At 47.7% G+C, this 16,325-nt stretch overlaps 1 protein-coding gene across 2 annotated transcripts in view; it reads left to right on the forward strand.

The window, feature by feature from the left end:
- The window catches only part of GOSR1 (golgi SNAP receptor complex member 1), a 29,059-nt gene extending 24,247 nt beyond the window's left edge, over nucleotides 1-4,812 (forward strand). For both annotated transcript variants that reach the window (XM_066333427.1, XM_066333428.1), the window contains exon 9: nucleotides 800-4,812. In XM_066333427.1, the coding sequence (XP_066189524.1) occupies nucleotides 800-924 (125 nt within the window). In that variant the 3' untranslated portion in view covers nucleotides 925-4,812. The remainder of the gene's footprint in view (nucleotides 1-799) is intronic.
- The last annotated feature ends 11,513 nt before the right edge of the window (nucleotides 4,813-16,325 follow it).

A 16,325-nucleotide genomic window follows, 5' to 3' on the forward strand; every position in this document is an offset into this window, starting at 1 on the left:
AATTAAGATTTTGGCTTGTTGGTTTCTGTGCATATTGTGTGTCAGGGCTAAAGACTGTGCCACGTTGTCAAGTCAGGCATGTTTGTGGTTTTCCCACTCATTCCTTCTTTTCTGTCCATGGACAGCATCAGCACTGTTTGATCAGACACATGACAGCCTGGAAAGATGCATCTTGGTAACCCAGAAATTTCATTACAGTTCTTAGCAATTGGGAAGAACATTTTAATAAAATTTCAGCTTTGGCCTTAAAAAGATTCTCGATTCCAGAGACTTGAAGCTCTGAAGCTGATTGTCTTGCTGGCAGTTGTATTTTGTGCATTAAGAGGTAGATTTACACCCTCGTGGTTTTACAGGGCTTGCACAGTGTGTGGGTCATGCAGTGTGCAGGATTTTCTCAGTCAAATGCTTTTGGTTGTTCTCTTCACCAGTAACAGAACCCACTGAAGAAATTCCACAGATGTTTTATATAACCACCCCCTTTTTTTTTTTTTTTCATTCTCATTTAAACACAATTAGTAGAAGTAACTAAGCCTCACATACCGGAGATTAAAATGCTGGTAATTGAGGTGATCAGGTGGTGAATTCTGTGTGAATGTGAGCTCTGGGCTGTTCCCTTTTCTCTGCTGGTCTGCAATCAGTGAAGTGCAGCTATAATCCTGCTCCCTGTCCATCAGGGCTTACTGCCCCAGCTTCCTCCAGCTTGGGAGTAGTTGCAGTGTTGGCATTTCCCCATCCAGGCTTTGAGGCTTGTTGGGAATTGTTTTTTGGCTGCTATGACCTTGACTCAGACCCCTCCAAGACCGTTTCCCAGCAGTGAACAACCTGATCCAAAGGATCAACCTCCGGAAGCGACGGGATTCCCTCATTTTGGGCGGCGTCATCGGCGTCTGCACCATCCTGCTGCTCCTCTACGCCTTCCATTGATGGATGTTTCCCCCCCTGGACTCTGCTAAAACTCATCACCACCTTCCCTCCTCCCAGCCAAGGAAAAGTGAGTGGGGGGAAGCGTCAGACTTCCACAGCCTGCTCGTGGCTGGGGCTGTCAGCATGATGTCTGGAGCTTCTGATGGTAGACTGTGACACTGGGCTTGGGCTGAAGCTGCGGTGTTTTCTCCTCCCCTGCTGTTCACCTTCCTTTGGGTTAAATTTGGTGGGATTTGTTTGTCTTTAATTCCTTTTCTCACTGCAAGGTAAGTGCCCATGGGATGCTTAACCAGAACTGGGGGAGCAGTTCCCAGTGCTCAGCAGTGCTGAGGAGGTTTGGTGCTGGCTGGGGAGTGGGAAAGGATTAAGTTTGCCTTGGGTGGAAGCTCAGCAGGAAGGCTTTTCCCTCTAATCCCAGCCCAGTACTGAATTTCACCCTGAGAGATGAATATTGCAGCTTTAAGCCTTCAGGTTGCTTTACTACTAAATACATGTTCTGTAATTCTTTTTAACTCCTGGTTCAGATTCTAGTTATTTCTGCATAATTCATGCTGTGAAAACTGTGCTTCACACAAATTCCTCAGAGTTAACAAAAAAAAACCACAAAGGGGAGGGGGTTCTGTTCACTTTTTGAACAGAATATGAATAAAGTACCCTCTGAGGGAGATCATAAGATTTCTTGTGGCTTTAAAGGGACTGACAAAGTCCCCCTGTGTAAAAAGGGAGCACAGTGTCCCAGCAGCTGTTTACTCAACTGTTCAGTCATCTGAAAAGTGACCAAACATGAGTTCACCTGAAGGAACCTTTTGGGTGCAAATACTTTGATTTTGGCTGGCATCATAAATATCTTTATAAAGACACAATAAGCAGTTTACAAAGCCTATACTGTAATTTAGGTGAAGTTACGCCGATAGTGCAGCAAGAAGGACATGATCTAAACTGTTGATTGGAAATGAAAATGATGATGGTTGTAGCTGAGGCGAAGGTGTCTGTGAGCAGAGGTTTTGGACATAACTCCTCCTAGCAAAGAGCTGAATGTATGAGTAGTGAAACAAGTGTTATTTACATTATCTGCGGGGGGGAAAAACACTTTTTTTTTGGTCAGGACAGGCAAGAAGAACCCTGTTGTTTGTCTGTAAACAAAGCTGACATCTGCAGTGGCTTTGATACTGCAGCTTCCCAGATTACAGATTTTTCTGCTCTTTCAACAGCACTTTTCCATCTGTCATATCATAACCCAATAAATTCAAGCCTTGGCACTGAAATACCTTGCTAAGAACTTGATTAACTCTTTTCACAATCCACTTACAGTGCTCCTAACAGATTCCATGTATTCCATCACCCACAAATGTCACACAGTCAGTCCCCAGGTTCTCCTCTGTAACAGAGTCCAGTGGGATGGACACAATTTTTTACTTCATTTTATAGTGTCTGTGAATTGGAGGGAATAGAGACTTGTGTAGTGTGCAAACCCACACTGTTACACCCAAAATGTCTGGATTTAAAGGCTTCTTTGCAGACTTAATAACCCTGTGCTAAAAAGTCAACAAGGGCTCCTAATCAGCCATCCTCCCGCTGGGATTTGGAAGCATTTGGAATTAATACATGTAAAACTGTGGGGTTTGTATTTGAAATAAAGGGTGAGTATTTGGTTGATTTGGGAACGTTCCCATTTGGAGAGGAAGTGTTTATTAAGGGGGTTTATGAAAATGCTTGATGGATAAAGGAGGGTTATTAATGGATCTGCGTGTTGGGAGATTAAACTTCTTCTCCCTGTTGCCTTTTCTTTGATTCTTCCTCCACCCTGAGGGACCCTGATCAGCACTTGTGCATCTGTTTAGGATTTGTAGGATTTGGTTGCTCTATAGTTGGCAATATAAGATCTGCAGTACAGTAAATAAATTCATTTATTTAATCTTATAACAAGTCTTTTTATTGGACTTAACTGATTATTTGGTGCATATATTTAATCTTATTGTGAAAAAGCTGCTATGGAAAATATGTAGATTATAATAAATATGTAAACCTAATTGATTTTTCATGTTATGAAGATGTTATGGAGGAACTGATATATTTTAGTATAAAAATAATGGAAATATGCTGAATTATCTCTGATAAAGCTTTACTGGAAACGGTTTCAGTGTTGGCAGCCCCTCCATGGATTTTGTTTGTGCTGGTTTTGAGTCAGTTTTGTGTTGAAAAATACATTTAATTATCTTTGGAGTTTTCCCTTCATCATCATCTGGCAGAGTGAGCGGGTGTTGTGCTGTGCTCCCTGGAGGGGTGTGTTTGCATCTGGCCAGGGAAAGGCTTCCAAATTCAGGAGAATCAGCCTCATAATTCATCTCTAACAGCCTGGACCTGTGGTCAGAGCAATGGACTGGCAAATGAACACAGTGGATTTGTAGCATTCTGCCTCAAATCCCCAAATACAGGTTTGTGTGTCTCCCGTTGCTAAATGTGTTTTCTCAGAGTTTTTCCTCCTGTGTGGTTCCTCCTGCTCTGAGGAGAAAAGAATTCTCATTCCTGCAATTCCTGCCAAAGTGGCGTTTCCCTAACTCAACCCAACAGAAGTGTGCTGAGAAAATCATTGCTGAGCACTGAAATGAAGGGGGGAAATCCATGATATTTCTACAGAACGTGTTTCACACACACACACACAAACGCTTTTTCAGTTTCTGCTTCATTCTTCCTAGCAGAAAAGCAGCTTCTTCAAACCTGGTCAGGCACTGGAACACAAAGCATCGTGTTGGTAATGTTCATGCCACACTTCACATGGGTGGGAATATTTTTATCCCTGTTCTTTAGACTATTTTTTACCTGTTCATCTGATCTTCAGTCTCTGGTGGCTGCAGCAGAGCAATGGCATTTGGGCAGCACCCAGAACTGTGTCCACAGCTATAGCTTTTCCCCAGGGCACTGCCAGGGCTTTTCACCTTCCTGGGCAGCATTTTTTTTCTTAACCAGTATTGATTTCAGGAGTTCTGCGTATCAAAGTGAGGTTTAAATTCCTGCTGGATTCATGACACTGAGTAATCAACTAGAATTTTCATTTGTACTTTAGAAGTCCTTTCGTTTCGTTGTCCTAAGATTAATGTGAGAAGAGTCAGTTCCTTGCTGGATGTTGGAAATGAAAGAGCAAAAGTGGATTTTTAGGTGATGTGAAAGTGTCAGGTGAATTGTTCACTGCTTGTCCTCTAAGGCTGTGTCCCCTGAGGTGCTGCTTTCCCAAAACTGCTGCACAGGGAGCCCAGGCTGCTCCACCACTTCTGATGGTTCAGCTCATTTCGTCCCGACTAAATGAGAGTTTTAACTCTCTAAATGTAGCAACCTGTTTCCCAAGATCACTTGAGGTTTAACCTTTTTTCCTGTTTTTACTGGTTTTGTCCCAGAGCTTTCATTTGAGACGGGAAGGAGAAGGTACCAGCTGTCAGTGCTGAAGGAGGAAATGGTTCTGAAACTCCTTAGAATTGGAATATGGAATGTGCAGGACAGGAGAGTGCAGGGAGACACTCTGAGCCACATCCAGGTCACATCTGCAGGTCCCCTCTGTGCCCTGCCCCTCTCCTGTCACTGCACATTTAAACCAGTGATGATTTTAGTTCTGAGTACAGAAGCAGCTGTTGGTCTGTGTGGTACTGAGTGAGGAAAGCAGTTAAATAAACACTCTACACACAAAACAAAGCCCTTTCTCACAGAACATCCCAGACTTTGTAAATGAGTTTCTGATTGCACTTTCTGATTTTTTTTTTCTTTTCATACACGGTCTTGAAACTTCTATTGTAACTGTAATTATTTTTGTTCTCACCTATTGTGCATTCTCTGTATGTATTAAAAAAAAAAAAGGCTTTGATATGTAATTTAATAATAAATTAGAATTCTAAGCAAGTGCTTGGTTCTTTCTCCTCTTGACAATCTTTGCCTACTTAAACTTCAGGGAAGATGCAAAGATAATTCACCTCACCCCTTTGGAATTGTCCCTGGACATACAAATCTGTGTGTTCTCAGGTTTTATATCAAATATCAGATGTGATGGAACATTCCCTGAATGGTTTGAGGGGATGTTTTCCTCCTGCCTGCATTTGCAGTCCTGGACTCACCAACCTGGGAGGGGGCTGATGATACTCGTGGTGGTTTTCCCTGCTGTTCTTCACCAAGTGGAACAGGGATGGTTTTCTTTAGAGGTGTTAAGAAGGAAGATCTCTCTCTGAGAATTTCTGTCTTCAGGACAGACAGGACTCTGTTACCCTGTGGTTTTCCAGCACCACTGTGGTGTGGTCGTGCCTGAGGGATCCACCTATGCCTGGTGCTTTTGCAATCAATGCTGAATCTTTCAGTGCCACTCCAAATTTGTATTCTCAGAGCAGCAGAGCTGCCTGGAGTTGTGATACCTGTCTGTGCATGAGGCTGGGAGGGAAGAGAGGGATTTCTCCTTGCAGAGCTGTCGTGCTGTGCCTGTAAACGCTGCTTTTAAACAGAGACACATCTCTTTATCCTTAATGCCTACTAAATATTCAGGAATGACCAGATGCTCCCCCAAGGGAAGGCTTTGAATGTATGTCTCAAGCTAAAGGAGAAACTTCAAAAAATACTTTTGAAAATGGAAAGGCAGTTCTGGTTTCAGATAGTGGGAAGTGCAGTGAGTTTTTCCAGTTGCGGCGCTGGTAATAAGTGGTGCATAAAATTCCATCTTCGTTTGGATTAGAAAATAAATTATTAATGGCACTGAATCCTTTTTTCCAGCTCCCTGTACAGTCAATAATTCATAGTGGCACAGGCATAGGATATATATTTTTAACCATCCGCCTCCCAGAGTACTGTTGTTCATATTGAGAAGTGCTGTCCTTCCTGACAGGCTCGGCGCAGTGGGTGTTCCTGCATTATGGATGAGCCGTGCTCTGCTCCCTCAGCCCCGGTGCCATTCCACGGGCAGATTTCCTGCCGAAAGGGAGCCCGAGCTCTCCATTAGGAATTCACACTGAGACACACGAGTGTGCCTTTGTTTCCTCCCTTCCGCCGAACGTGGGCGGCGTACAGCGCCCTGAACTCGATTTTTGAGTGTTTTAATAGAAAACCTCCATGTTTACAGTGGGTATTCCCGTTTCCTGAATTCCAGCCTTTTATCCACCATCTCCAGGTAGAAAAGCTGCCGTGCCTTGGCAGCTGGGCTGTGCTCATTAAGCACTGGAAGCCTGCTGTCGCCTTCATCTTCCCCTTCTTGCCAAGCTGTCGGGCCGCTGGAGCGTGTGCTGCAGCTCTTCCCTTGCTCCATCCTCGCCTGTCGCAGCCCTTCCCGTGTTCTTTGTTCCTAATGGGACCCTGAGGCTTTGCTAACCCAGATTCCAGAGCGCTGCCAGTGAGGCAGGAGGAGCTTGGCTGTAAATCAGAGCCTCTGCACCCCTGAAACAGCATTTGCCATTCTCTCATTGCGGGTTATTTTCTGGTTGCCTTGATTTTGGCACCCCGTGGCCCATCTGCCAGACAGTGGTGTGATTTTTGAGAGGTCTCCTGCCATCGTGGCTGTGCAGATCTTGCATCTTGTCTTGCTTTGTCTGCTCACTGCTCTGCCCATCCAGTTCTCCTCCCTTCCTTCCTGAGCGTTTGGCTTCACGTCGACATTTCAAACACATGGATTTATTTTTGGTTTTGTAATTTTCGTTTCTTTCTTAAAAACCAATCCTTTGAAGTCCAGAAGGGTTGTCCAAGGTGATTGAAGCTTATCAATCAAAGCCAAACATGAAGGAAATTCACTGATAACCATTGAGGTGCAGGAGCACAGCGTGGGGCTCTCCCACAAGTGCTGTAAACAGGGAGGATTTCAATGTTCTGTTTCTTTTCTTATCTCCCTTGCCCATACCCATCCGCCTGATGCAGAGTTCTTGAAAGTGGGGACAATATTCTTCATCTTTTGTCTTTCTAAAGCCGCTCTGAAAATAGAAGCTCCTCTCTGCAGGTTGCAAAGCCCCATTGAGCTGCCAGCTGTACAGTGGAAACTTCCCCAAGATGTTTGTGGTGCCTGTGCCTGGGCATGTCATCTGCTACAGAGCCCTCTGGCTCCAGACCTGTGCTGAGCTGGCTTCTTCCAGGGTGAGATGCTGCTGAAACTTCAGATTTTTAAAGGGAGCCTTTTCTAAAGACTCTGCAGGACGCTCAGGAATGTTGCAGGTGTAAAAAGAAATTGTGAGTAGCTGGGAAAGTGCTGATCAGGTGGCCCTGGCAGATCCAGCTCTAACACACAAACCACAGTTTATTACATTAAAAAGGAACTGGAGATTGGTGGGATTCTTTGAGTGTCCCCCACTTTCAGTGTCAGGGGCTTGGTCAGCCTCATGTGGGACAACACCCAAGTGCAGGAGGGGGATTATGTGGATATTTCCCTGCTGTGCTATAAATTCAGTTCCCTCTAGGTCAGGCATGTATCACCAATGCTAAATTTACTTCAAAATATTACTGAGGTGGGGAAGTTTGTGACCCAGGTCTATAAAAGCATGCACTGCTTATGTAAAGAAACAAGTTTGGAAAGAGGCAGGAGGGGGCTCAGGCTCCAGCAGGGACCATTCCTGGTGTGTGCCTGCCCTCTGCATAAATAGGTCTTTGTGCTGGGGGGCAACTGCAGCTCCAGGCCATGTGTTCCTTACAGCAGGATCTGCTGGCCAACTCTTCCTGTGTTTCCCAACATTTCATTAAATGTAAATAATTTCCAAGCCTATGCTCTGGCTTAGATGAGATTGTTTTAAAATAAAAACCAACAAAGATTGTGGGATGATCAGTTCTTGTAATAGTTCAGGGTGACTTCATATCGAGTCGTGCCACTCTGGGAGGGCAAAGGAGGGATTCTGCCATGAGCATTCTGGTGTTTTGATCCTTTTCATTTATTCAGGTATGTGTGTGTTTGGTCTTGGAGAACCTGAGCTCCTGGAGTCAGCTTTGCCATGGCAGGCAGGCGAGTGTTGGCCATAATGCACCACCAGCCGCATCCTCAGGTCTAACCACAGCCACATCCCTGGGGAATGAGTCTCTCCCACTCTTCCTCAGGAAATTCTATTCCTTAACTCAGCAGCCAAGTTCCTCCTGCAGTTGTGGTGCCCCTGGGAGGTGAATGCTGATGGTCTGGGAGTTGTGGGCAGGGGAAGAAGAGCTGTTAACTCATTTTTTAGGACAAATCAGCTTAAACCACCCTGTTTTGCAGTCAAACATCGAGGTGAAAATAGAGTATTGCTTTAAAGACAGGAGGTCCTTTTGTTTTACTGCTGTTTGCTGTGTACCTGGGCCAGCTGCTCCAGACCGGTGAGGAATTACAGCTCAGGGTGTGAGGGACTGGGTTATTTTCCTGCCCATCTGGAGCTGATGAAATGATCCATCTGCACTGATCCTTGCTGGGAAGGAGGATAAAACACGGGTTTTATGAAATTGTACCTGAGATCAAATAATTGGAAGAAAACGCTTTGGAATCCGCAGCCTGTAATTAAACATTTCCAGCAGGCAGCGAGGTGCAGCAAGCTCAGCAGAAGGAGGCATTTTGCTGGGAAGTCTTTGCTTTGTTTCACGCTGTGTGCTATTAAAGCAAACAACTTCACAAGCTTCAGAAGCATTGGCAGCTCTTGACCAAGAATAGCATCTCACATCACAGCTAAGCTGGAAACAATGAGGGGCAGCAGTTGTCAGTTGGGTTTTTTTAGCCCATAAACGAGGTAGCTGAGCTCATGGAGAAATCCCCATTTCCCTATTTTAGGTGTTCTAAGATGTTTCATCTTCTGAAGGATCCAGCAATAACCACCATAAGGCAAAAGTCCTCATTTAGAGCAGATCTGCTGGTGCAATTCCCACTTACCTGGGCACGCCGGGCTCTCCTCCAACACAGAAATCCTAAATCCTCACCACCTAACCCAAGCTTGTGCAAAGTCTACCAAACATGTCTTGTCTGACTGAAAAATGACTCTGAGATGTGATAGAAACCTCCACCACGTGGGATCACGTGGAATCCCCATCCCTGGAAGCGTTCAAAGGCACACGGATGTGGCACCTGTGGTTTGGTGGTGAGCCTGGCAGTGCTGGGTTGGGTGATCTCAGAGGGATTTTCCAGCCCCACTGATCCCATGCTGAGCTGTGCTCCTGGTGCAAGGTCTCTGTGGGGATGGGAGCTGTGGCTGTGTTGCTCCCACTGCATTTGCAGGGGAGCCGTGACAGCTTTGGACTGGATGCAATGTGCAGAGCTGCAGAACACCTCCTGCCTGCAAAGGGGAGGCTGGAGCTGGGTAGGAAAACAGGAAGATGGAGCCTTTCAGCACCCTCACAAAGACAAATTCATTTTTTCCGTGCTCTTTTGTTGCTGTCTACCAGGAGTGTGTTTGGTGAGCTGCTATAAATTTTGAGGATGTTCACAATACAACCACCTTTCATCTTTTTAAAATCTCTGCAGCTAAGAAGCTGTTCTGTGAGCAGGAAGAATTTGGGGTGCAATCTGTTCCTTTTGGCCCCGTGCTGGGGGCTGCATCTCTGCCAGAGCCAGGATGTTCACATGCTACTCATCACAGAGTCTGCCCCTCTGCAGCCCTGAGCTCTGCTGTGGCTGCTGAGCCCAGGGCTCCATCACCTCCCAAATGACTTCCTGAGAGGCTTTGAGAGAGCCCAAGGAATCCCTGAGCTGCTCATTCTCAGCAGCAGCCAGCATTTGGAGCCAGAGACAAAATGGAAATGCTCTCCCTGTGTTTTTAACTCCTAGCTCCTCACTGGAGCAAACCAGTTCAACAAACCTCATGGAAAGCAGGTGAGGAAACTGGTGGCCAACTTTCTGTCCTTTGCCTGAACCCCAAACTCATGCAAATTCATCACTGAGGACAAACACTGGGAGATGAAGGGAGAGCCCATCGTGCTCAGCTCAGAGAATGTATGCAACGTGGAAATTGGATGTGAACCTCTTGCTGTTCCTGTGTGAATCCATTATACATGAGCCCATCAGAGCAGGGTATTAATAAAACAGGAGCTAAAGAACTTGGCACTGCCTTGTCTTCAGTGAAACATCAGAGCCCGGGCTGGCCTTTGAAGTCTGGGATTGCATCTGGTGACATGGTCAGGATGCTCCAGGGGGAATCTCACCACTGAAGGGGAATCTCTCCATGGCGTGGGGGTTTTTATGTGATTCAAATCCTCCTCCTCCTCCAGGACAAAGCCATTGCTTTTTTAAAAACTTCTGCTCAGACTTCTGGCTTATGGAATTCTTCAGTCAAAGCACAAAGAAGGCTGAAGATGGTTTGAAGCAGCCTCAGACATCCTGTGCTGGGATGCGAACAGCACCTGTTCCTTCAAAATTTTCCCCACCAAGACCCCTCTGAGCCTTTTGTTGCACACAGGTACCACCAACCCCCTTTGCTTTGCTGAATCATGGACAGTGAGTTACACTGGGCTTTCTAAACATCTGCATTTTCTGTCTCCATCAGGACAAATAAACGTGGCTCTTCAGACCTGCCCTGTAATCCCAGCTGTGCTGCCAAAGCCCTTGTGCAGACAGTGATGCCTCTGGCTCTGCTGGGTGAGCAGAGGCAGTGGGGAGATGCTGTGGCTGACTAACAGAGGCTTTGTGCAAACCCCAGCCTTGGTGTAAAATGGGAGTAGCTGAAGTGTGGTGTCAGCCTGGACCTGCAGGGCTGTGAGTAATTAACCCTGGCTGATGGCTCTTAGAGGTTTGAGCAGCTGCTCTCTGAGCCCTGGGGTGTGAAGCTGAACATCAAGAGCACTGATTTAGGTGCTGTTACAAGGGGAGGATGTTTAGGAGTAAGAACCAGCAGATCTAATTAGACTTGCAGTTTTCAAAGCAACGGGGAATGGATGCACCAAAGAAATGGGCTTAATTTGTTAAAAATGCCCCAGTGAGCTGCAGAGCTGGGGAGGGGGAAAATGCAGTGTAAGAGAAGGGCTGTGGGGTGAACAGAGAGGCTGAGCACAGTGCTGGTGGGTGGAAGGAGCAGCTCTGTCTCTCTGGGCAATGCTTCGTGCCTGATCCACAGAAAGCCTTAGGGACAAATCCACTGTTGAGCCTGACTTTTGAGGGCTGGGCTTTGTGTTGTGGGCAGCAGCTGATCCAGAAGAGCTAATTCCTGTTCCTTGGATTCGTGTCTGAGTTGCTCATGAGGATAGCAGTTCTGTTTTTCATGAGCTCACAAACATTTAATCTCCATCCTCTCTGGCTTTGGGTACCTGTGGGGTTTTACTGTTGATTCATTTCTCAATGCCCCAAAACCTTACAGCTTGCATCGTGAAGAAAGTGCAAGAGGTGTTTGTCAGAGTGAAGATGACAGGCCAAGGATTGTCTCAGCAGAGGGATTTGGGTTTGCATCACAGAGGTGGGTCTGTTCACCCCTCTGGCTGTAACCCCTTCCTGAAGGTGCCCACAGCAAGTCCAGCAGCTGGATCTGCTGCGCTGCAGCATTTCCTGATGAGTTTTTGGGTGGCTCTGTCAGGGAGGAGAATCCTAGACCCCTCATGCTGGACCTGCCCCTGCCTGAGGGAATCCCAGCAGGATCTGCTCCAGGCAGGGCCATTAAGTCCATTTGTTGCTGAATCACGCTGCAGAATTTACCTCCTGTCTTCTTCCACCACAGACATGGATGGAAGTGGAAGTGCTGTGTCTGAAACCAGGGGCCTCATTTTTCATCCTTGTCCTTGGTGGTGGCACTGCCTCCTTGGCTGGAAGAGGGCAGGAGCTGTCCTGGGGAAGCTGTGGGACTGTGCCACCTCCTGCAAGTCCTGCCCTGCACTGGAGCCTGCACAGACTGAGGGTTTGCTGTGTGGGACAAACAGTTCATCCCGCAGGCTTGGCAGGTCTCTCGGGCTGGGCAGGGAGCTGTGCTGCCATTCCCAGAGGATGCCAGGGGTGTGCAGTGAGAGGAGAGCTCTGGGATTCAGCTGAATGAAGGGGTTGTGCACCTCAGCTTCAGTGAGGAGCAGTCACCTGAACTGACCAATTAACACAAATGAACCCTGCTGGTGAGCCCGGGTGGGTGTGACAGTCAGCAGCCTTCCAGTCTGCTTGGAACAACTACTGGGGAGACTCCTGGGAAGTGTTTTTGGTAAAAACCAGCACAAGGCTGTTCTGTCTGCACCTCTCCCTGCTCTGACTTGTGCTTTTCTTTACTCTTTGCCTGTACATATTATTTGCAACCCACTGCACCCAAAATACCAACTGGTTGCTCTCAGAGTGTGAAGCAATCGCTGAATGAGTAATTTGGATAACTTTTTTTTTCTCATTTAGACAGAAGAAACCAGTTCAGCTTTGACCATGCATGTTACATTTTAATTTTTTTTTCTCATGCCAAGAAATACAAAGAAAGTATATAAGATATACCATACCATCCTGCAGAAAAAGAAACATTTGTCAGCAAAGAGAAGCACCCAGCTGCAATTCCTGGTGTGTTCATGCTGTGTGTGAGCTGTGGCTCTCCCAGTGGGGGGATGGACCCTGCACTTCCAAGCCAAGGATCAAGTCCTGGCACCTTCTAACAAGGGCTCCCAGGTGGTATCAGGGTTGCCTTGGTGAATCCTGCACACGTTCCCTTTCTGATGTTTCTTATCCTGGATGGGTATTTATAGGTTGGAGTTTTGCTACCTACTGGTGTCAGCAAATGCTTTACAAATATTCCCACTTTGAAAAGGCTGCTTTCCCCCCACACCCCTTTGGCTTGTGCCCAAACGGGGAAGTTTTTCAGTCCAAACCTAACTGTTTGTTTTGTTGGGGGTTTTTTTGCCAAAATTAAAGGCTGTATACTGAAAGGAAAACGAGCTTAAATCTGAATTATTTCAGCTTGACACTGCAACCTGGCCGCGGTTCTGTGGCAAGTAACAAAGCGACGGGGCAAGGGTGGGGCCAGCCCAGTGGGTGCCTTTCTGCAGCCTCTCCCTGGGCTCAGAATGAACAGAAACGGAGATTTCATTTTATATCAAAGGCAGGATCTGCTCTGCCTTGTCTACATGGAGAAATCTGTGTGGAGAAGGTCGGGTCAGAGGTTCCCTGCCCTCTCTAACCCCTCCCAGCAGAGCCCAGAGCTCAGATCTCATCGCAGCAAGACGTGTCCTGGTTAAAGGAGAGGCAGAGGGTGGGAGGAACGAGCTGTGGGACTCGGGAATGCTCCGGGGCTGGGGATGCTGAGGGGCCAGCAAAGAGCAGGGAGAGAAGGCATGAACTGGAACAGGGTGAAACACCTGCCAGACAAAAAAGCAAAAAAACCATCCTTAACACGGCAAATTTTGAGATCCTTTGGTGGCTTTTCTCTGCTCTGGTGGTGCTCAGGTCCCTTTGGTGTGTGCAGGGAGCACTCAGTGTGGGGCTGTGACCCACTGACCTTTCCTGACCCTCGGCCGCTGCATCCCAGCAGGAGCTGCTACAAAACCCAAGTTTGTTGCAGGCTCAGCTCAAGGCTTCAATCCAGCTTTGATGCAGCCAGCAGCTCTCCTGTGGGACCCCCCAAAGTCCAGCCCTGCCCCAAATCCTGGCAAAGAAGCCACAGCAATGCCAGAGAGGTGCCACCAGCCCTGTGCTTGCTTCCTGTGCATTTCCATCCCACCAGGACCTCACACTTGTCGATCCTAACTCCTACTCCAGCTCACATTTAGAGACAATTCCCACCTTCTCCATCCCTTCAGCGAGCTCTCCTCCTACCAGCTCAGCTCCCCTGTCAGGTAGGGCTGGATTGTCACCGTGCTCTCACCTTTCCTTCACCAGGGGGGAGAAGCTGAGGCCAGCCTGGGGATTTCGTGACTGTTTTAGCTGCAAACACAGAGAATTCTGGCGTGTGTCAGCTCAGAGGAGGCTGCAGCAGGTGGCAGAGAGCTGGGGGATAAGAAGCAGGGCTGCTTGGTGGGGCTGGAGAGGAAAAGGCTCATGGCACAGTTTTTGTGGGTGCCCTCCTGTGTGCTAAAAGCCAAGTCAAGGAGAGTTCCCTGGTGGGTGTAAAGGGGTGACAGTGCCTGGTGGCCTCAGGGTGAAGTTCTGCCACCATCAACCTCCCTGTAACAGCACAGGTGAGGTGTGTCCTGAGGGCTGGGGGCTCTGCCACCTCCTCCTTCACAAATATTATCGAATTCCACCCAAAAAGATCCAAAGAGGGAGCTGGGCTGGGATAAAACCATGGGGGATGAAGAGAGCAAAGGGGCAAAACCACTGCAAAACAGGCTGCAAATTGTGTGGGGAAGTTGATGGGGCAGCAGGGGGAAGGGACTTTCTGCATGTCCCTGGAGAGTTTATTCCTCCAGCACTGCAGAGGCAGGTTACAAGCAGAGCAAATACTTTGTCAGGGATAACTGTAGAGGCTTTCCTATGGATTTAAATGGAGGATAAGGGGGCGAAAAAAGCTGAGTTCAAGGGTGCAGTACAATTATTCCTCTCCTATTCAGGGAGATTTTAGAATGAAAGGGACTCAAGGGTCTTAATTCTTCTCTTCTGTTATACCTAACAGTGAGGTGAGAAGCATCACCTGAGCTGTCCAATGAGACGGGGCAAAACCAAATCATGACCCTGGGGTTTTGGGGGAAAATCTTCTGCCTTCTGCTGCATCCAGGGGAATGCTCTGGGCTGCCCTGGCCTGGGACTTCTCCTGGCAAGGACCACTGCAGCTGCCTCCTCCTTCCTCTGGCTGCAGGAATCCCATTCAGAACTACAGTGGGGTATAGTTTGTTTAGATCCCACTGGAAAAAAAAAAAACAAAACACCAGATTCCGAGGAAATCTGTGCTCATGCAGGGTCTGTTAAGGAGGAGGAAGAAAAGGGGGTTGATTTGGGAGCTGCTCAGTGCCTGAGCATTTGCCATCCCTGCAATTAGAGCAGTAATGTGAACCCACCTCGTGGGGGGTGGCAGGGTTTAATCCTTTGGATGCAGAGAAGCACTTTAGATGAAAGGCTTTATATAATGATAAAAGAGCATTTAAAATCTTACTTAATAAACGCTCTCAAGTCCTATAACTCCCTCCAGCACTTTTCCCTGAAAAAGGGCCCTTCCTGCTCAGGGTGGAGCTTCCTGGGCTCTTCCCATCAGCTGAATTCCAGCAGCTCCAAGGGCAAAGGGCAGGAGATGCAGAGACAGGCTGCACTGCCCTTATGTAGCTCAAAAAAAACCCAACCCAGCAAGCAGCTTTTGGATCCAAGAGTTAAAGAATAAAATATTTGGGGAATTTGATGGGATTTCAACAGCCATAAGATGGAAGTTTGAACATCCAAGGGAGGGTTTCTAAAGGGCTCAGGAGGAAAAGATGTAGTGCCTGCACAGAGGATGGAGGAGGGAGCTCCCACCCAGAAATGCTCAGCAGTCCCTGTCTGCTGAGCTCACAGAAGATAAATTGCAAAAGAAAAGTTGCAGATTTGGTCCATTTTAGATGCCAGCAGTTTGTGATGGAGTGCTGGCAAAGGGGTGGATGGGAATGGAGCCCGAGAAAGTGCTGGAGTGATGTGCTCTTGCTGTGAGTCCCTGGAATCCCTTTTAGTGGAGAGAAGAATGTTGACAGCGTGTCTGGGGGATTTGGCTTTCTCACCCCCCGGATCCGAACAACCTCTAGAGGAAAAAAACACTTGAAAAAGGAGCAATCAAAAAGGTGACAGGAGGATTTTCACAGAGGTGCCTGTGGCTTTGCACATTAGCTACTACAGAGTAACTACAGCATGGATTTACACTTCACCCCTACTCTGTGCTAACCCCATGTGCCCACTCTGAGCCTGGGAAATGAGTTAGTGCCAAGCAGTCACCATGTTGTGAACTTTCTTTTGGTGGATTCTCCATGTAGACAAGCCCTGGGAAGCATTGAATTTGGCCTAAATTTGGGGTGTTTTTCAGGAGATGGGTGTTAGGGAGCAGAAGTGCCCTGAAGGACAACATTTCTCAGTCAGTCCATGACTTTTTAGGTCACGGGTTGTCAGCTGGAGACAACAGAAAGGCCGGGCAGTGCAGCTCTTGGTCATGTGTCCCCAAAGTTTGGATCAAAGAGACTCAGGGAGCCAATGGACGTGGCCAGAAGTCACAAAGCCTGACTAAAACAACAGGCAATGGAGCTTTGCATAGTCTGGGTGGGTGGGTAGAGGGCCAACCCCAGGAAATCCCCACAGCAAAGAGGGGTGAGAGGGGAGGAGAAGGGCTGGGGCTGGATGGAGCCTCGAGGGAGGTGTGGGGATTGGGGCCCACGGGGATGGGCCAAGGGAGCTGTGGGGTGTGGAAGACGTGGCAGGGCCTCTGGTACCTACAGACAGGGTGGGAGGAGCAGAGTCTGTTTTCTTGTTAGGTTAAATACAAAACATTAGAAAATAATACAACGACTCGCGGGACTGACCCCAGGCAGCTCCGGGGACACCGGAGATTTTCAGAGCTGCAGAAGAACTGTGTGAGGGGTGCACAGGAGAGGAGCAGGAGCCTAAAACTCCTTCA

The sequence above is a fragment of the Sylvia atricapilla genome, chromosome 20, assembly GCF_009819655.1.
Source record: "Sylvia atricapilla isolate bSylAtr1 chromosome 20, bSylAtr1.pri, whole genome shotgun sequence".
Lineage (NCBI taxonomy): Eukaryota > Metazoa > Chordata > Aves > Passeriformes > Sylviidae > Sylvia > Sylvia atricapilla.